General features: G+C 42.0%; 1 protein-coding gene across 1 annotated transcript in view; it reads right to left on the bottom strand.

Annotated features, from left to right (window-relative positions):
• Positions 1-22,035, bottom strand: part of ADARB2 (adenosine deaminase, RNA-specific, B2 (non-functional)) — a 112,714-nt gene that overhangs the window by 38,923 nt on the left and 51,756 nt on the right. Inside the window, exon 4 of the mRNA XM_010585520.1 lies at positions 5,979-6,147. Coding sequence (XP_010583822.1) covers positions 5,979-6,147 — 169 coding nt within the window. The remainder of the gene's footprint in view (positions 1-5,978; positions 6,148-22,035) is intronic.

Raw genomic sequence — 22,035 nt, 5'->3', positions numbered from 1 at the left:
CTCTGAACAGGAAGGCACCTGCAGGTAATGATTTTCCTAGGAGGCTCTTAATAAGCCAGAATCCTACCCATTTAATTCACTATAGGACAGCCCATTAACCAAGGCGATTTCTGCTGGTTTCTCTGCCTCCTGTTAGTGTAAACAGGGCTGCTTTCTACTCAGCCTCGGAGCAAGTCCTTGGCTTTAATCCAAGCTGCCTCTGCCTGTTTTCTCCGGGTGCAGCCTCTGTGCTATTGAAGCTGTTTGGCTGTCACTCTTCCATGGTTTGGGTGTTTTGTCATTTTTTGATGCCGGGATGCGTTTGCTGTCAGGAGGAATTTACAGGCACATTAGCTCGCCTGTCAGGGACAGGGAGCCACACCAGCTGCTGAGCCGGGGCTGCCACATGCAGCTCCTTCATTTTCTGCTGGCTGTGGTGGAATTTCCCAACTGCACTAATTATATTATGGCCCTGATACAAGCCTCTGAAATAATAAAATACCTGTAAGTCCTGCTGCTCGGACATTAGAGCAATTGCAGTTAGTTTTAAATAATTCACTGCAAAATCAGCTGGGAGAATACAAAGCTGTGCAGCCCTAATGCCTGCTATTATTATGTTAAACCTCACCGGAGTGGGGGGCAGCTTGCAGTACTTAGAAACAGTTGCTATGTAGGGTTGGAGCAGTCATTCTTTGGGCTGGATTTCAGGAGTTCACAGTAATCAGCACCCATCCTGGTTTTACTGGTTATTGTTTTTCACTGATTAACCTTGCTCTCTTCCCTCTCCCTGAGTACCAAGAAGGGTCTGCGGCCAGTGTGGCTGATGGGTTGGGTGATAGACAGCTGCTCTAAAAATAGGTGGCAGGGCTGGAGGGCAAAGCAGCTTGACTCTTCCTCCAGGAGGCTGAGATCCTCCGTACCACATATGGTCCTGACCTGCCTTTGGGATGGTTTTCTGGGGGCTGAACTCAAACATGAGATTCATTCTCCTGCACAGTGGCTGAAGAGGTTAATAACGCAACTCTGAGAGTATTGCTATAAAAGAGTTTGGGATGCAATACCGTCTGCTGTGTCTTAGCAGAGATTCTTGTGCATGGGATGCTTGGGGAATTTCAAAGCCCAGGGGGACCCCGGGACCTTGCAAAACTGGTCCATGTGGAGCATGAGATGCACTTCTGCAAAGTGACTTCACCCCCAGCACCTGTACAGTTCTGCCTTCCCTCTGGGGTTGTCGTTTTGGGCTGTGAGTGGGAAAATGAGTTTGCAGCAGCAGTCCTTTGCAATGCCACTTTGCACAGCCATACACACCTGCACAAAGCAATGAAGAGAGAAGCCCACAGTGAGCCCACAAATGTCATTCATTCCGGGGGTGGCACTAAAGGGTCATTTCCGCATGCTGGCTGTGGCTAAAAGAGCAGAATTTGTCCCTAAACCTTTGCCTGTTATGAATTTCCATGGGAGAGTTAGGATTTGAGGCTGATTCAAGAAGAACATTTAAGAATGTGCTTAATTCTAATCTTGTGCTTAAGTTCATTATTTTGCATAACACATGCATATGTTTTGAGCTGACTTCAAGATTTAAGCACGTACTTATGGTTTAAGATATGCAAAGTGTTTTGCTGAAACGAGTCCTCACCCTCTAAAAGAGAAGGAGAGGAGCTGTTTTTAGCATGTAAACATACGTACGGGAAATCTCTAGTGCTACCTGCAACAGCACGGCATCCTAGAGAAACTAATAGCAGGCTTAAAAGGGACAGAGCTGTGTCCATTAAGAGGCTAGTAGGACAAAAAAAAAGAAATATTAGGTGTATAACAAGCAGCTGATTTTCCTGGAGAAAACAGCTGGACTGGTTGAAGACTATTCCTTGCTTTTTATGTATAAACTAAACAGTTGTTTGCATCTGACTCACTGGAAGATCTTAGCTTCTGGTAAAATCATTGCTCCAGCACCTGCAGGTGCTGCAAGACTGCTATGGTACTGGTTTCTTTTAAGAATAAGGTATTAGTTTTGTTTTCTTTAAAAAAGAAGAGTTGGATTTTCTTTTCTTCCCTATTGGTCAGTTGGTATAAATAATCCCACTGAAACCCATATAAATTTTACTGCCATCATTGCAAGAGATTCAGACTATGGTATTTGTGTACTTTTTGATGGCAATTTTTAGAAAAAGCTTCTCAAAAGGTCTTTTTTGTCCTTCTTTTGTACATCAGAAAATTTATGTCTTACTTTTCATCTTTTTCGTGAAAGTCTTGAGAACTGGAGGATTATGGTTGTCATAAAAATGAAATCTGGGAGGGGTAAGGGTTTTAATCAGACTGGTTAGAAGCTATCAGATTTTAGTTGTGCTTTTGGCTTTTATTTAACCCAAGCTCTAGACAATGAATTGTTGAAAGAAAGTTTCCTTTTGAAGTATTTGTCACTCTTGCTTCTTAGCAAGGGTAAAGTTCCCATTCTGGAACTCTCTTTCCCAGTAAAAGTTGGGAAAGCCTCATCTCTAACATTTAGCAATACAAAGAGAAGGAAAAAAAAGTAATTTACATAAAGCTGCAACTTTGGCTTGTGGATGGGACTGCTCTACAGTTCAAATATCTGAAGAAGTCACCCTATGCTGTCTTTATAGGAATGGAAAAAAATTTGCTCCAGTACATGGCAATTCATCTCACCTACAATAGATACCTGAGTAAGTCTGTTGAGTCCCACTCCAGAGATGCCCATGTCTCTCCAGTGGTGATAAAAGAAGCCTTGGGGATCTAGTTCACACTTAACTGACTAACTTTTAGACAACTCAAGAACAGTGTTAAGACATATATTCAACTCAGTGACTCCATCTCTCCTGGCCATTAATTCTCTACCCTGGCCCTCACTTTCTCCAGCATCCTTGTCCCTGCTCTTTGAAGCCTTTCATGCTACACTCAGGCAAGTACTTGTTTTGCTTTCACTGAGGTCAATGGCAGCATTTGTAAATTCTGGAGAAGTGGTTCCTTTTCAAGGACAGCATCATATAGAAAAATAAGTCTTGTGCTGGAAATTCCTGAAGTTTGAAATCCAGCTGTGGAGATCAATTTGAGCAGGTAGGCTTGGTGGGAGGAAGATTTGTGGAAAATAGGGAATACTCTCCACAGAACCAACTTGCGGGTTCCAGAGGGAGGGATGGAAAATTTAAGCTCTTTGAGGCAAGTACTATGCTTTCATTCTTTTTTGGGGTTAGGGAACCATTTTTTGGTCTCAGTTCATATAGGAATTTGTACAACAGGTTCCTGGCCTGGAAGAGGGATTTAATTTGGGCTAGGTAAGTGCAAATGCATAACAATGCAGAAGCCACATTTGTGTTTCCCCCAAGCTTGAGGAGCTGGTGTGCAGAGAGTCCCAGTGGAGCTGAGTTAACACGTCTGTCCTAAAAACCCTGTCCTTTTAGCTATGCGGTAGCACCATATGATTTCTCTGCCTGTGGGAGTTGTCTCTCTTTTTCTAGAGAAAAAGGGGTAAATATGACTTCAATGTGCAGAAAATGCATTTTTCATTTCATTTCGAACACCCCCGTTTTCTCGCTTGTCAAAGCTCCGGATGATGGCATAAAACTGAATGTAGCGATAAATACTAGAATTGAAGAATATATTATAGCACACAGTTTTACTTCCCTGTGGACTTTAAGGAAGCAAAATCTGATTTGACAATATCTCCAGCTCTATCTTTCAAAGGTGCTTAGCCTTGACAATTTTGGTTCAGCTTTTTATCATGTGTGCTGGTCAGAGAAGCAGTGGCGCCTGCTCTTGGCTGAACAGAGAGTGATTTGAAGTTATTGTGAACAGAATTTGTGCTGCGCTGAGGACTCTCTTAACAAAAGACTGTTGACATTGATCCAAATAAAATAATAATATGACTGAACATGTTAGGGAGGTGGATCGATACAATAGTTTAAGATACAGTGGTAGCACTTGTTTCCCAAGAGACCGTAGCACGAAGCAAGTACTAGGGCTGCTACACTGATGAAAACATAATAATTTAATGTAAACTTGAAAGCAATTCAGATTGAAATAGAGAGAATATTGGTTTTGATTAAACCCTTCAGGGTTCTTGTCCCCCTTTGTTAGCCAAGCTCATCTACTCAATATACTCTCTTGTCTTCAACTCCAGTGTGAAGTGAAAATAACCATTATTCCTATTATTGTTGCTTCGGTGCAACAGTATCATAGGTGCTCACAAGAACACACAATCCTGCTCAGATTAATCCTTGTGTCAGTGACCTGATGCAAAACCTTCTGAAGTCAAAGAGAGTTTTTGCACAGAGGTTAATGCCCTTCTGATAAAGTCACATGAAAATGCAAGCAAGAATGGAGGGTGGAAGAATGACCTATAGATAAAGGGGGATTTTGTTTGTTTTCTGTCCTTGCTTCCTTCATTCCTTGGTTCCTTCCATGTAATAAATGCCACCTCAGCTTCACTTCTGCTCAATTTTCATAGGATCATGGGATAATTCAGGCTGGAAAGGACCTCAGGTCTCTAGCCCAACCTCCTGCTCAAAGCAGTTTGCCAGGTTGCTCAGGGCTTTATTCACTCAGGTTTTGAAAACCTCCAAGACAGGAGGGAGACTGCACAACCTTGCCAGGTGACCTGTTCCACTGCCTGCCTATTGCCATGTGGACAGTTTGTCCTAATATTCAGACTAAGCTTCTCTTGTTTCGGTGTGTGCCTGTTGTCTGTCATCTTCCCACTGTGCACCCTGGTAAAGATGCCAGCTCCATTGTATGGTTGACATATGTTCTGCTGGGTCTGCCATCCCATCTCCAGGCTGACCAGGCCCAGCTCCCTCAGCGCCTCCACACAGGCCAAGTGCCCTGGCCCCTCAGCATCCAGGAGGCCTTTGCTGAACCTGCTTCCGATGGTTGATATCTTTTCTGTATTGGGGGACCCAAAACTGCGCATGGTATTGCAGATGTGGTCTAATGAGTGCTGAGTAGTAGGGGATGATCAATCCCTTGGCTGACTCTTCCTACAGCCCAGGATCCCGTTGACCCTCCTTGCTGCCGGGCACACCGCTATCTCATATTCAGCTTGCCGTCTGCCTATGAACCCTATCCGTTTTCAGCAGAGCTGCTCCCCAGCTGGTAAGGGTCCAGCCTGTGTTGTTGCAGGTCATTCTTTCCTCCTAGGTGAGAGACTTTCCATTTGTCCCTGTTGAGTTTTCTGTCAAAGTTTCTGCTGGCCCTGTCCTCCAGCTTGCCTGGATGACAGCCCAGCCCTCAAGCATATCGACTGGTCCTCCCCACAATATGGTGTCCTCTGCAAATCTTATAACCAATCACTACATAGCATTTTCCAGATTATTGATAGACATGATTAGCGAGGTCCCAGGATAGACCTCTGGGGTGCCTCACTTATTACCAGCTTCCAGGCAATGTATGACCCATTAACCATTTAAATGGTAACAAGGTGGGTTTGGCTGAAGACAGGAACAATAATTCCTCTGTAATGATTCTACATGCTATAACATTTTAAAACATCATAAAGAAGGAGTGAGTGAGAGCATCTTGCACTTTGGCACAAAGTTTACTGTACTGTTAACACTCATTGGTTCTCTAGTGAGTCGATGAAGGAATTAACGATCAATAAATCACTTCCTCGAGATATTTCAGCAGCAGCAAGGAAGACAGGAAAATGGCTGCAGTGAGCAAAATGACCCCCTTCCACTCTCTGGCCAGTGAATAATGCTAATAAGCCCGCACGTAAAGATTTGTACAAAATCATCAGGCTTCATAAAACCCAACTTTATGAGTCATATCTAATAGCTACAGAAAGAAAATCAGCTGAAGTAAAGGAGCTTATGACCCAACACTCTAGACTATATAACTCTCATTTTTTTCTGTGCAGTGTATTGGTTCTTCATCAGCTAAAGACTCGGAAATAACAACATAAAGAAACAAGTAGTTCAAATGTCTGGAGGATGGATCTGTTCCACTGAAGGCTGTATAACATTGCCCAAGCATCAACAGAATTCAGTTACCTTAAGTGTAGTTCCAGCTGTGAGTAGAGGAAGTGAACAAATGCCCTTCTTGCCACAATTTCTGCATGGCAGTCGTTGACCGCAAGCCCTTGGTCATTAATGTATTCCCCATTTATACATTTGGTACCCGATGACAGCACTATAACCTGAGCTTGCCTGATGTCCAAACCTGTAGGAAGAAAAACAAAAGGGTTGTGAAATTGCCGGGGGTGAGTATGATATCATGATTGTTAAAGTTCTCACAGCTCACACTTTGATGTGGCAGCCCAGACAGCCCTAATGGGATGCTTGTTAAGGTGATGATATGGCCTTTGGAACATGCAGGAATCTCACATCTCTGTTATTAGAATAATAAGGGCTCTATTTCAGTCTCGCTGCTAATTCCAAGATAAAAGCTTGCCACGAAGTTTACTTGTTAAATCAATAACTACATCATAGAAGAGCATATGCTGTAGGGAGGTAATAAAGATCTCCTGCAGTGCTGATAAATGGCCAGGTTTTTATGAGCTGTTGAAGACATTTTCTGGTGGGAACACACACTCCCTGTAATGTTAGGTTTCATTGCTGTTGCACTGTAAGTACTAAATAAAATGCAAGTAACACTTCTGGAGCTGCTGTTTAAAAATCTCAGAGAAAAAACAGATCTGACTTTCAGTTCAGTTTCCTTTCCTTTTCTCCAAGAGCAGCTACCTCGGTGCCTTTTCCACTGTGGTTTCAGGGACGGAGCATTCATCACTGAGACCAGCTCTGTTCCTCCATTGCCTCTCCAGATAATGGTGATGGCAATTGAAAAACATGCCTTTCTTGGTCCAGATAGACACTTTCTAGGTTCAAATCCTGATTTCTTTGGAGTCAGTGGCAGAATGCTCACAGACTTCAACAGTACGTGAGTTTCACTCTAAAATGTAGCTTATTTAGCCTTGTGGACAATTTCAAAGAAGAGTTAAGAATGAACTGAGCCCAAACTGAAATAATCTATTGAACAGCACATTTCAGGATGCATCTCTCTGAATACCAAAGAACAAAGGAGCAGCTCTTGGGAAAAAGGACTTTTCTGGCTGATGGGTGCTTCCTCTAGATGTGACAAAGTAGCCTAAGAGTGCTGGACTGTGTTTGACAGCTGTACACGACTGTGTGTAGGCAAACACATGTACAGTATAGCAGGTCAGACTGCTGGGGTTAGTGTGGTTGTGCCCATGTAGTGCCACCTGAGATGCCCACGGTGTCCTGCCTAACCTCTGACTGCTGTCCAGGAGGTTCTGCACCCTCCTCACACATCTCAGATGGAAATCCATAAAGTGACTCAGTGGAAATGGATGTCTGTGTTTAGGCAACTTAATCAAGCCCTCAAAGTCTGACGAATCAGTGACAAAGACAGGCCTGAGGCTACAAGTACCTACAAGGGGAATGGAAACGATCTCACCATGGGCCATTGTGATGCTGTTTCTATGATGTTACTTTAGCTGTAGAAAAGCTTTAGGAATTATGAAGTCAGCAATATTATTTTTTTCTTATGATGAAGCCTATTGAGTGGCAGAAAAAACAAAAAATTGCAGAGATTTTTTGGGTTAGAAGCACCATGGTTGGGGCCATGTTCTCTCATAAGATCCACTGGTGTGATATGAGAAAACAGCTGAATGGAGAAAGGAAACTATATTTTAATCATGAAGCGCTGGTGCTGCCAGTGATGTCCCAGTTAGTAAATAGGACCAATAATACTTCATAATCTCCACACAGCACTGGAACTAGTGGTAGATGACAGGCTATAGCACTGTTGCTATTCTTAATGTATATAATAGCAAATGATACCAAAATTATCTCATTCCTATATCAATATGATAGCTACATCAGTAGTTCAAAAGGTTTAGTGGTATTGTGGCATTGCAGCATTGTGACATTTGTATGAGAGGTGTAAGTATTGTGAAAAGTTCAGTTAATCACACCTGACCCCCTGGTTCTGACAGTCTCATACAGAAGTTGTTATAGGTGCAGTGACAAAGTATACATCACTATATGTTTGTGCTGGAAGTTTAATCTCTATTTATTACTATAAATGTGGCCCCCAAAAAGTGTTTGGGAGTATTTATTAAAAAAAAAAAGCTGGCAATCTAGAAAACCTGAGAAGTGAAGATGGAAGCACATGGGAGAATGCAGTGGAGAAATTAAATTACAAAGTGTTTGTGTTTATTCCTGTTTTATTACCAGATAAAAAGTTGAGGTGGACAAATGGCTCCTTCCCTACAAAGAAAGGTGTTTATAGTCTGTACATTAAAATTGCTTTGATGTCACTTTGCTTTAGGGTCATTACTTTCATGAGAAAAATAATAGGTACCTTAGATCAGACACATGTCCATCTAGTTAACTGTGTCCTTCATGTGGACTAACACCAAACAGTGCATGAGGCACTGCCCGCAACAGAGGTTTTTGAGTCCCACTCATCATCTCAAAAAGTACTGTATACTTTCCTGAAGAGTATAGAGTATTTTCCTTGGTTGGAAGGTCCCTGATAAGAATCAACTATTTTTTGGTTCTGTTTTATTTATTTACCAATGTAGACAGAATCTTATTTTCCTCAGCACAGCAGAAGTACACCAGGAGGCAATTTCCTTCTTCAGAAGCCCATCAGCCTCTCTGCCTGCACCTGAGGACCTCCATCAATATTCCTTCTCAGGGCAGTGAGACTGCTTCCTTCACCTTACATTATCATATCCCTAATGTGCCTCCCCATCTCCCCCTTCACCTTGCAGTCAAAGCACTACACTCTGCAAATACAGAGCAGACCATCTGGGGAAGCCGTCCTGCTCTTCAGGAGCTATACCTTACTCACCCCTCCCAATCAGTCCAGTGCATGGTGTGATGCCTTTTATTATTTCAAACATTTTATCCATAAATAAGCTTAACTCTTTCTCTCTTCTAGTATGAGTGTAAGATGATGAATGCATTCAGGATTTTCTGTGAGGTCTGGATTTATTCACAAATGAAAGACAAAGGCACCCAACACCTATTGATGTAGCAAGAATATGAATCCCTCTAATCTTGTTTGCTATCACAATGTCCACCCACACAGTAATAGCAAGTGTGCTTGGGGTGTTCTTTTTTTGGGTGAATGAACTCCGTATGTTGGCTTTCAGTGATGTGGAGCCCCAGTAGGTAGTCACGTGTGGACACAGCCTCGGGTGTCTTCCAGTCCTGGCGAGGTGCACGTGTTTGCAGAACATCACTGAGATGTTGCCTGGGGCTGGAGGAAATGGTGTCCAAGAATTTGCAGAACCAGTCTGAGTGTTAAACATTGAAAATCTCCATGTATTTTCCATTTGCAATGACAGAAAATAAAACACGTTCCTTCATGCTCAGAAATACCCAAGAGTTATGTCTCACTACTGTGACACTCAGAAACACAGGTGTACATGACTTATGCATTAGCTCTGAAATATTTACACCTCACTGGGGAGCCAAATGGGGAAAGTGATCTGTGACCAATGTAGCACCATTCAATGCTGCATGTGAGGGCACCCAGCATGATGAGAAATACTTCCAACAACCTGACAGTTGCTCCATGTGTTCAGGAGCACATATGCTAACAGATTGCCCTCTTGCATGCCTTCTTTTGTACATACATAGGGTTGGAGGTTTATCCCCTCTGAAATGCTTGATATTATTTCCAGTGAACATAGGAGGAATTTGTCTCTGAGAGTAAGACACATGATGCCTAGTTGATGAAGGCAAATTTTAACATTGACTGATCACATTGGCATTTTAGGCAGCATTTCCAACTCTTGAGCCTAGGTACTTGCTTCAGTGATTCAGAATTAATAGGCACTTCTGTACATTTGTCTATTTTGCATAAAAAACAGTCATTACTAACTCTTGTTATTAATGTTTACTTCCTATTTTATTTTGCCTGCAAAATACTTCAAATTTCTCAAGTGATTTCTATTTACAAATGTCAAGCTACCTCTTAAACATTGATTAATTTAACCTCAGACATGCGGCAGATCTGGACCGAGCACATCATCAGGTTGTGCCTAGGAAAGCTATAGCGTTGAGTGTGGCAAACCCCTGAACTAGCACTAACCTGGCAACACCAGCCACGTCCCACCTTCCCCACTTCGGGGTGTGCGGCAGGGCATGATGCTAGAAGAGGATTGCTCTTGGCAAGACCCATGTTCTTACCGAGGGGAGCCAATCTCAGATGAAAGACCCAGGAATCTAACTGTGTTCAGGTCATTTGACAAACAAGAAGAAATGGGCTACATTATTATGACCTTAATTCCTGACCCACTGATTGTCAGAGTTCATGAGGCATTTCTTTCCCTCGCCACCTTCTGCGAAGTAATGTTTGAGGAGACATTAGGTTAAAAGTAACTAGTGAATGATTTATAACAGGCACCTGCATTAGGTTTCTATTATTTGCCTAAAGACTCCTAATAGTTTTCAATTTGAAAAGGAAATGGAGCAGAGGAAAGGAAATTGGGGAGCTGTGTCAGCATACTGGCTGGGTCCCGGCTAACGCCGTGTTGACGAGGAGAGCTGGGAGAGCGGGAAGGGAAATCAAAGGGTTTTTTTTCAGAAATTCTGCCAATCAATTAGTTGCGTTATAGAACAAAACCGGACCTCTAAATGACGGACTGTCTTTGATCACAGATTCAGTCTAATGATCTGGTGAGGTAACGATTCTCTCTGGTGCTCTGCTGAAAGCCTAAGCCCTACCCTGGGGTCTCGTAGGCAGGGTCTTCTCCCACAGCCAGGCAGGGGCAACCTCCACTCTGCTGATGTTCATGCTTGCTGTGTCAGTGATACTCCAGACTTGCACGTCAGAGCCGAGCCGTTGAAAAGCAAATGGGTTTTATTATAAGCCATTTTCAGTTTGCTGACACCGGCGGTGGGATTCATTTCAGCTATTCTGGATAACTGGAGTTTAGATGTCTGTAGCTGAGCTAATCACTGTAGTGTGTCTTTATAGTCAAAGGAGAGGAACTTTCCTGGGACGTGATTCACCTGGCCTATTTTAGATATTTGCTTTTCGATAGTCTGCATTACACCCTAGTATTGCTGACTTCTCTTCATGAACTCTGAAGACCTGTAGACACCCAGCAGAAGTATAGTTTTCTACAATGTAGAGAGATGCCTGTAGTAAGATTTCTCTTATGATAAGTAACCAAATACCATGTGCTGTGTAAAACTCCCCAAATAGTAAGATGGCAAGGAGAGCAAATGTAGTGCCTTTTAAATTTTTTTTCCATGATTTTTAAACTTTCTGAGGTAATTTTTTTAGTTTTTTCCCCACAACAATTAAGTATAATTGTTTGTATTAATGTTAATATATTCATGGATGGTCATATTGCCTTGAGCTGGGCTATTACACACATAAAGCAAACAATGCTGTCTTCCCTACATGATCTCTAAAAACATAAGTCCTGCAGCCACAGGGCTTGCAATAGAAATGATTCAGAAAGATGCTGACAGAAGAGACAGTAAGGAAGAAAAAATATGAAGGTTTTGTCAGCATATAAGTTGGATGTGGAGAACTGGCTGACATCTTACGGACTACAGTTATGAGCTGTGCTTTTAAGTCAGCCATGGCCATAAATGCAAACTGTCTACACCCATCTGCTTCGAGACACAGCTCTACCAATAAAACCAGAGAGTTTTGGCTAGTCTAATCAATGTTTCTACTGACTTTAATAGAGTTACTCTCACTTCTAGTGTGTTATGATCATTAAGTCCTTCCATAATACAGAATTTGTAGCCCTGCATATTTATGTGTTGGAAAAGGAAAATCAAAATCACTAGGTAATTGCAAGAGGTGTTGACTTTTACATGCAATCAGAAAACTGAATCACACTGGCTGTATATGGAGAACTTCTGTGACATTCAGTTAGCTTAATTCACATCGAACAGGATGGAGTTTGCAACTGCTAATGCCAGCATACAACTGGGATCACACTTTGGCTGCTCAGCAGCTGGTGCAACACGTAGAGAAACACCAGTCAGTATCGTCTATTTCACTGCATGTTTTAGACCCTGCTAGTGGTAATGAAATCTATCTTCTTTTTCAACATGACACCATGAAGACAACTCACTGCTTGGAATATATTCATTTTAAATTAGAAAAAATAATCAGAAAAATCAGGTTTGATTAATTAAAAAAACCAACCCACCTCCTTTATTGGGTTGGAGACAACTGACACAAAATCCTATGCTGTAAAGAGGAAAACCAGAAATAATGATAGTGTAACATCAACCCTTGTGAATAATTCATGGGGTACAATTTCATGTTATTTTAAATGGTGCTGCTTCTTTCTCTGATAAGCAATAATTTTATGCTCTTTCTTTACCTTTTTTAACAAATCAGTCAAAAGGACTGTCTATTGTTATCTGCAAAAAAGTGCATTTGGAATAATTTTCAAGGCAGCTTAATAGACCTCTGATCACAGAGGAGGTTTTTTGGTTTTTGTTGTTGGTTTTTTTTTTTTTAAATACCCTCTACTCATAGCTGAATAAGTTCAGGTTTCCATTTCAGGTTTGTTTAGGGAAGGAAAATTTCTTGATGCTACACAGCACTGACAAGTTCCACATTATTTTCTGTTATCTTCTTCCCTGGCAGCTCTACTACATCCTTAGAATGGCTTTAATTTTGTAATAAGAGATAGTAAGACATGAAAGGGCAGTGATGCTGGAAAAGCTGCCTGCGGGCACAGCCGTGGGCACAGTCCTGCACCCCACTGTCCCCAGGCAGGTCCCTGAGCCCGCGCAGAGCTCTGCGGGGGACTGCGCTGCCAGGCTGGGGGCTGCGCTCGCCACCCTGGGAATGGGCAATGTCCCATGCAAAACACTTCTGCAAAAGAGGCAAAGAGCTCTCCTCCCTGAAAAAAAAGCAGGAAAAGGACATGTTTCTCTGAAAAGGAGTTGAAACCATTGTCCCTGTTTGTTAATGCTTGCATGGGGGTAGGTCTACGGTTAGAAGTGAGGGATGTGTTCACCCAGGTACATCGGTCCATTTGGCCTGTAACTTGGTGATGCACCTACAACCCCCTCTGAAGTTTCAAGAGGAGTGAAATCAAGATGCGTGTGTGAGGTGGGAGCTGAAGATCGAGGGACTGGTGTGTGTGGCATGGAGTACCCTACCCTTCAGGTTCAATGTAGAATATGCACTCCTGACACACTGCTGTTCCCAGCTCTGCATGGAGAACAAAACCACACTCGTGGCTCCGAAAAAAAAAGAATATGCAGCCATAAGAGAAGAATTGTGTACAGCAGGCATGATTAACAGTATGCATACAGTTATTAACAGTATGCATTTATCTGCCTGCAATAAAGACTCTGCTCAATGTCTTCTCTCCATTTGCTACAGTACCAGTGATGGTGACTGTGATCATTTCAGCGACAAATGGGAGCCTAGGACTTCAGTGAGCACCCCGGCTGTGTCCCATAGCTTGCAGTTGGCTGTCCCGAGGAGCAGCCCTGAGATGGATGGGAGCGGCTGGTGTGAAGAAGTGGCTGACCAAAAAACTGGGAAGGAAGAAGCATGTTAAGGGCTTATGAAATGTAATAGCAGAAGTCTGAACAAAAGGCAAATACATAGCTAGGAAATATTAGGAATAAAGAAGTTGCTAGCAGTGAGGTTAAAGGTATTTGGGGGTACAAATGGAAAGCAGTCTTTGAAATGCCAGAGTTGTGCAGGGATTTCTTTTCCTGACGTCAACCTGTGGGTTCTGTGAAAGTGAATATATTGTATTTGTGTGGAAAGAGAGGGTGTAGAGGGAGCCTCTGAGAGCCTCGTATTTTCTTCCTTTATTAATGTGTTGGGTAATCCTGCCTCTGACTGCACCGCTTCGGGAAGGCTATTCTCTGCAGTGCTCTTCATCTTCGTCAGTGAATGAGCAGGGGCAGAGGCGCCGTCCTCTCTGCCCCGATCTCTGATCCCTCTGTGCTGGAACCAAGAACCAGGGTATTGTCTGAGAGCAGCCATGGCTCTCCTTTCACAGCCGGGCACAGTAAACTTCCCCCAGTACCGTGGGGTGTTTCTTTGTGAACAAATTCCAAATTCAGTTCCTCCGGAAGAAAAATCCCTTTCTGTCACAAACCAGTTTTGAACTGCTCGATCACATTCTCAGATGCCTGAAAAAGGACTCTTGCACTAATCCATTTTGCAAGATGTTCCTATGCATGTCTTACCAGTAAGTCTCATTCACAAAGAGAATTTCCTGTCCCAGAAAAGAATGGAGAGGAAGCTGCCAGAGTGGAGGCGAATCAGAAAACAGGGGCAAAACTGCTGAGGGCTGCAGAGGAGAGTGACCCAACAGGAAAGAGTACGAAAATGAAGAATATAAACCTTTGGTAAGCGAGACCTATGAATGTGGTATAAATGCTTCCAAGTATCTGAAGGGTGCAAACCCCAAGGAGAAATGTGGGTACTAAATTTGGAGCAGTACAACTGAGGACCTGGGATGACATCACAGAAAATAAAAGTCAGGCTGAATAACTGGTGAGAATTATTAACAATGAGATCCATTAGACTAGAATGGTCTCCCAAGGTAGTGTTGAAAGCCCCATTGCTAATTGATTCATTTAAATCTAGACCAGAAAAAGCACTCGGGAATGCACCGCAGGGAACAATCTTGCACTTGCAGGGAAATGGACTGGATGACTTAGTGGTCTTTCCCAGTTCTAATTTCTATGGTCCATTTCTCTCCTCCCCTTAGTGGATGGAAAGGATGAAATCCCATCAGCTTTGCTTCTGAGGAGTGTGGAAGGAGACAGTGCTGTTCTTGCAAGTACCAGTGCCCTTTGCCTTCCCTTCCTTTCTGAAAGTGGGCTTTGGAAATCTGGAGGGGAAGGAGGGACAGTCAGCCCAGGCCCCTGCATGCTTCATCCCCATACCAAATCCACGAGGATTTTTTTTAAGCTAAATTGGTAGTGGCAGAATCAATGCTATTTGAGGGTCCTTTCCTTTCATGTGAGTTTGAACACTGTTTTCCTCCACAGAAACAGAGCTGTGTAGGGGATTACAGGTAATTCTTAATTTTAAAACAGGACTGAACTGCACTTTGCCTGCCAGGTCCTGAGGGCAGATATCTGTGTTTCTCTAACAAATATTGTGCCACTGATATCTGAGCACTAGGTAAATTGACAGTCTTATATGCTAGTGAGATCCTTAATTGCTAGTGAGAAAGGATGAAATCCTGAATGTGGATTTTGGCAGATAAGTACAGGAGGAACTTATTCCTCATTACTTTTTTCTTAAGTGTACTTGCATTTAAAAACATCTTCCTATGCTTTTTACTAGGTCAGTAAAGTAAAAGCAACGGTTGATGTCACTAAACCTTTATTCACCCAATAAACTTCTGTTTTTAAGATGAGAAGCACTCTTTGTTATTGAGATTGGAAGAATTTCCAGTTTGGCTTATCACAGAGCAGAATGAAAGTCTGAACTTTCCAACTCCCTGCTTCACACACTTAGGGATGGAAACAGAAGTGCCTATTTTTCATTTCCATGTTTTATGTTAATTATTATACCCATCTTGGTGGCGAATGCAATTATATGTGACAGAGAGCCAGGGCCTCACCTGCATCCAGGTTTTGAGAGATGTCAGTTACTATTTGAATCAGAAATATTCTTGAAACAGCAAGAACCAAATGCTAAGTCCAGAGACAGTAAATGGTCTGGGGTAAAAAGCTCAGAGAAGAGCTAGCTGCTCTGAAAAGGAAACCAGAACAACCAGCATGCACAGCAGGGAAGAAGACGTTTGCTGCTGGAGCTGCCCCAAAGGCACCAGTAAGATGGGCTGGAGACACCTACAGCTTGTGCAGCAGGTGGAAATGAGGGCTCAATTCCCTTCCCAGGTTAGGTCATTCTCCCATGGGAGTGCCTAAAACTGCTGATATGAGGGGGGTGTTTTCCCCTCTTCTTGCTGAACGTGTGCTACCAAACAACTATGAGGACAGAGTTGGGGTGCTCACCTCCAAAAGTGAAGCCCTAGTTCTGTACTTACTCCCAGCTGGTGCGTGCATTTTATCATCTTGTTTAGTGTAAAATACATAATCCAGCCTGGAACGATGACCTTGAACTTGTTTTTCCCCACTCTTCGCAAGGCCACAGGGCTGTGTCCCATCTCATATTTTCGGTTTCTAAGTAATGTATCCTCAACTATTTTCTGTTCCTTAGCACTGATTTAACAGAAAAGATGAAGAAACACCCGAAGTTGCTCTTGTAGGGGGAGTACTTGCAGTGGCATGCCTAAGCCCTTAGTTTAAAAGAAGTGATGAACCTGGTGGAGCCACAGTTTTAACTGCAAAACCTCAAACATCCTTTGAGCTGGAGTTTGGAAACCTAAATCTGTTGGGCTGCAGGAATCCTAGTCTGCCCCTTATAGGTCTACATTACAAAATCCAGAAATAGAGTTTCAGCTGTGGAAAAGGGATGCTCTTATGGAGTTCAAAATTATTTAGAGCAAATCTGAAGACTATTGGTTTAAGGTTTATAACCAGAGGAAAACAGATTTCTGAGAAAGAGTGACATATATGGTTTCTAACTACTTATCTATTTACCTATTTTAAAATATTTTGAGCAAACCTGTCAACTGGTGTTGATGTGTCAACCTGGGCACATGTAAGAAGTGGATAATGTTTCCAAGAATGTCAAATTACTTTGGTGAAGGTGAAGAAACTTCATGAGATTTTCAAAAGCATGTCAGCAGTTTGGGCACCCAATTTTGATTCGGGAATTTTAGTCTCATTGAAACACTGAGTCTCACTGGGATCAGGCTTTTAGCATCCATCTAACTACGCAAATGGGGCATGAGAGCCTAAATTACTCTTGTGACTCTATTCTTGAAGGGATGTGCCCTGGGCAGTAATCCGTAAATTATTCACAGTTCCTCTAACTGGTTTGGCTACTTGAATCCAATCTGGGATGGAGCAGACTGACACTCTACATAGGGCCTACATTTTCTACTGTATTTTACTACTTTATAACTTTCCTATTTAAACTAAGGATCAGAAAACAATTGGCCATCAATATTCCTGATTGTACTTAGACGTCAGGCTTTATGAGTCTTAATATGACTGTAAGGATCCACAGAGACGTATTGTCAACTTTACTTTTTTCTGTTATTCCACTTAACAATGATTAAGATCCGTTCCATGAGATACAGATGATAATTTCCCATCTTTTATCACAGCATGAAATTGCTATTTAGGGCTCTTTTGTCCAGTTCATCTTTATTTCATACAAGATAACTGAGAAGACCTCCTAGTTTGCTTTTAACATCAAAATGATTGTCAGCTTAAAAAAAAAAAAGATAGAAGAGAGAAAATTGAAGTGAGAAATCAACTCATAACCTTTTTCTATGAATGCCACGCTCCTGTGAAAAGGACTGAACTTTCTTAATGCTTCATTTTTAACAGAAAGCATGACAAAAAGTTCCTATCAGTATTTAAACTGCTAAGATTTGTCAAACACAAATGGGAAAATAGTGTTTAAATAGCAGTCTCATTTTGTCCATAATGATTATGGGAGGGTTTTTCTGCAAAGAGGACTTGGCAATAATAGATCATCTTTGCACTGAGTGACAGGAATTCTTTACTGCGGCCAGTGATTTCAGGTAGAGCGCAAACGTATGCCCGTATCTGGTCAGAGCTGGCAAAGGCAAACTCCGTCTGTGGTGTAAATAACCAGTGTGAATGCCGCCAGCCTCTAAATCGCAGCGCTCGGTGTGCAGCTCCCACCTCCAGCTCCCACCCCGCGCTGCCCTGCCCTGCCCGGGGGCTTCCTATCTCCCAGCTCGGGGAGCAGGCAGCACCGTCTGCGCTCTCCTCCATCACCCGGGCACCGGTAAAGCCAGCTGCCCTGACCACTGACCCGTGGTGGGACCATGCGCTTCGCCAAGCCCTGCAAGACCTGCTTTCTCAGCAGCGGCTCCTTGGCCTCCTGTCACCTGGTAATCTGTGACTCCGTGCATCAGGGGTGAAGGTACATGAGAGTGTTGTGGTTTCACACTTGTTGACCTGTGTTAGAAAATATTAGCTTGCTTGCCCTTGATTTTTTCCAACTGTATCTACTGGCATAATAATAATAATAATAATAATAATAATAATAATAATAATAATATTTTCCCCTGATTTTTTTTGAATAAAAAGGTACAGCAGACAAGCGGGTCAAAATAAGATGTCCAAATTGCCCCCAAGACAGTCACACAGGAAGAGTGGGAGCTGGTAGGTTACCTTAATCTGTGACAGCAAGAAAGAGTATGTCCAGCTATTGTTGTTGCGCACCCTGAAATGAAATATTGATTGATCCTGGCCAACAGCCAAACACCCACCCAGCCTCTTGCTCACTCCCCTCTCCTATGTGATTGAGAGAAAATAGAAGGAAGGCAAGAAGTCTCATGGATTGAGATAATGATATTTCACGGTTGCTTGGCAAGACAAATGCCATAAACCCAAATGCCTCCCCCTTCTCTTTCTTTCCCCAAACTTTTATTGCTAAGCACAATGTGATAGGGCATGGAATATCCCCTTCATCAGCTGGGGACAGCTGTCCTGGCTGTGTCCCCTCCCAGCCTCTTGCCCACCCCCAGCCTACTTGCTGGGGATGGGGATGGCAATGGGAGAGAGAAAGTCTTGACACTTTGCAAGCACTGTCCAGCAATAGCCAAAACATTAGTGTTATCAACTGTGTTTTATCCACAAATGCAAAATACTATGAGGAAAGTTAACTCCATTCATCACATGCCTGGATATGCATGTTCTGAGGGGATGGTTTGTGTTTGACATGATGTTATCTGGACTGTCTCTTCCACAGGTGAACTGATGTTTTTAATTTACCATATGTGAACCCATCATATCTTTAGAGAAGTCAGGAGAACTACTATGGATAGTCAGTATGCGATAAAACTTAGGTCCTCATATTAATACTATGCTACAATAACAAGTATACTTATTGTTCTACTTGAAGATATCCTGTGGGAATATGGCTTGCTGTACATGGAAGATTTGAATGCAATGTCTTACCCATTAAACAATTTTTCCTAGAGTCAATCAAACAATTTTTGATAGAACAATCTTCTCTGAATGTGTTTCAACAAAATTAGAATGTGTTAGAGGATGGGCAGATTTCAAATACATTAGAACTGCAAAACTGTTAAATAATTTACTTCAGCTGTTCCATCTTTTGAAACATTTAGTTCAAGATCTGTTATGCTAGTTTTTTAATTATTATGATATTCAATTATTATATTACATCAGATAACAACACATCAGCTGGTATCTAGTGTGATAATTTGCTCATACCTAGGCAGGTGTTTTCAAGGTTATCTTGATGTCTACTAATCAAATGTCTTGAAAACTTACTTTCACAAAAATGCATCGAGTTTTTAACTTTTCATCACAATTCAGAGCAAAGCATATCTAAATACATTGGACTGCCTGTTTTTCTGACTAGCAATTTATTACTGCGGAACATTCACAGTCAGTCAATAACATCATTTTCTACAGTTTTTTCTTTCTCGTACTTTGGAATTTGCCCTGGGTGCTACAGCATAAGTCAATTACAGTGCACAAATGTAACTCTCTTTGGTTTCCCTGGGAAACTGAAATGGCAGAAAAAAATGTCAGAGTTCAGGAAAAGAAAACCAATCTAGCACACTTCTGTTTCGCCTGTAGAGATTTTGTATTATCTTAACAGCAGTTATCACAGAATCACATTGTGCTTTTTACCAGCTTTGTCTGAAAACTGTACAAGCACAGATAAATCTGTTTCTAGTCAGGATGACATTAAATTGAAATGAAGGTAAAAACAAATTAATTTTTGTCTGTTATGGGTGCGTATGGTACCAAATGCAACAAGACATTACCAGATTTGTTTTTGTTGATGTCATTAGTAAACTGCAGAGATCTAAGGGTTTTTCTGCCAAATTCTATGTTAAAAACACAGGAAATTGGTACTTATTTGAGTGTTTGATGTGGAAAACCTGTCTGTGCCATCTCTGAACAGAGTGTGTCAAGGTCCTTGCTACCTCTGGGAATGATGGTGGGGAACAGACCACAAATCTACAACTTTAGTACAGAAAATAATGACATAAATGGCAAATGATTCATCTTGCCACGGTTGGCAGACATTCTTGTGCTGGAAAGAACTCAAGTCTTCCTGGAAAATGTACCAAGATAAGGCTATTTCTAGCTTTGCATCCTCTGTGAATCACTTAATATCTGTGCATTTCTTTTCTAGGGTCCACAAAACCAGTAAGATATTGACAAATTCGATGGCTGACAGATTGAAGGAATTCATAAAAGGGAATTCAGAATTAAAAAAGAAGCCTTGAGGGAAATGGTTTGTGAATATAAGTAAAATTATACTGTGTCTTAATGCTGACTAAGATGAAATATGAAATACAAATGTGTAAAATCCCACTAAGGTCATGGGACTCATAAAAAAAAACATCAGGAGGACACTTTCACCCCTTCCCCAAAGAAGAGACACAGACAGCCCCAGCTGCCCAGCAAGGCCAGCAGGGATCTGGATGTGCCTCTTCCCTCCCCTAGTACTGCATGCACTCAGCAGGCACAATTTTCAAAGTTATGACTCCTTTAGGTGACTTCTCTTCCTGTATGGTGTGGGGTTTTAAACTGCTGCTTTGGTCATACAGCAATGAGGCTGCATTCGTTCCATCATGCTTTTTAAAGCAGGTCTAGGCCTGGGCTAAAGAATGCAGAAGTAGTACCTTGGCAAGGTAGAATGGAATGAAATTTTTACAGGCAAAATACACACTGAATATAAGAAAACTGAACAGGGGCACTAAGCTGTGTACAGCCTCCCCTCAACAAGTGATTAAAGTAACAATTCTTGGCTCCTGTAACTTAGCTTCTTATAAAAGGCATATTTAAATGTTCTTCCTTGTGGTCCAGCTTTGAAAGCGCTCCTCTAATAAATTACAACACTTTTTTTAAAATCTGATGAGTCCTACAGTCAAGAAATCTGACTATGACAAGGCAGCTGGTATGCTGGTGCATATTTCACTTCCCAAAGTCAATCACGATCTCCCTTTTATTTTTCTTGCTACTAAATATGTCTCCTGTGGTCCGTAGGACTTACAAACCATGTTTTGTGTTTGTACAACACTATGGCTGTGCAGCACTTACTTAAAAAATGGAAGACTCATCCATTATTCCAGATCCTAAAGTAATATAAAAAATAACTACCCAAACCAGATTAAGCGAAATGATAACAAATTTAGCTGAGGAGGAGTTCCGTTTCAACCGAAGGTCTAAAAGACTTTTAGGCCAACTTCTCTACTTCTAGTTTCAGGAGAGAATTTCTCACTCTTTTCACATCAGAAAGGAGGAGAATAAGTTACTCTGCACAGAACTCTTAGCTGTATTTAGGTTCTGTGGTTGGAAAAGATCCAGCAGATAATCCTGTCTCCATCCTGCTGCCTTGCAATATTCACAACTGTCCCTATTGAATCTAGCTAATGTAATTGTTGAAAGGAAGGAGTAAAACAAGCCTGAATGAATTATACATGCCTTTCCCCTCTGAGCTTATCTTCTCATTTCTAAACTCAATCCACTGCTCCACATGTCTAAGTGAGAATGAAGTTTATGGCAGCATCTCCACTGCTGACATTCTCATAAATACTGAGGTGCCCCAGCTGAGGTACGCTCACAAAGACAGACAGGCCATCTATGCAACAGTTTCATCAAAGGGCTAAAGATTTCTATATAGTATGTGTCCATCAGTTAACTCTTAACAGGAGTGAATATCAAAGTTAGGCCCTGCTGATAAGTGTAAGTATTTCCCATGGTTAGAGCAAAGTAGAATTAAAACGACATGTGCTCTGGGTCTGTTTCTTTTGACTGGAAAGGAAATGGGCTGAGATTTGCTTTTGTTGCCAGTCTGAAACAAGGTTTATGGTAGCCTTGTACAACAAAAACTTGGTGTTTCCAGATCTAAAAAAGCAATTAATGGATAATACAACTTTTTATTGATAACTACACCCCCCCCCCCCCCCCCCCCCCCCACCTCCATACACCAACACAAACCCAACCAATCAAATCC

The sequence above is a fragment of the Haliaeetus leucocephalus genome, unplaced genomic scaffold, assembly GCF_000737465.1.
Source record: "Haliaeetus leucocephalus isolate CR32 unplaced genomic scaffold, Haliaeetus_leucocephalus-4.0 Scaffold0, whole genome shotgun sequence".
Taxonomy (NCBI): Eukaryota; Metazoa; Chordata; class Aves; order Accipitriformes; family Accipitridae; genus Haliaeetus; species Haliaeetus leucocephalus.
This window is presented reverse-complemented; position numbering and strand designations above follow the sequence as displayed.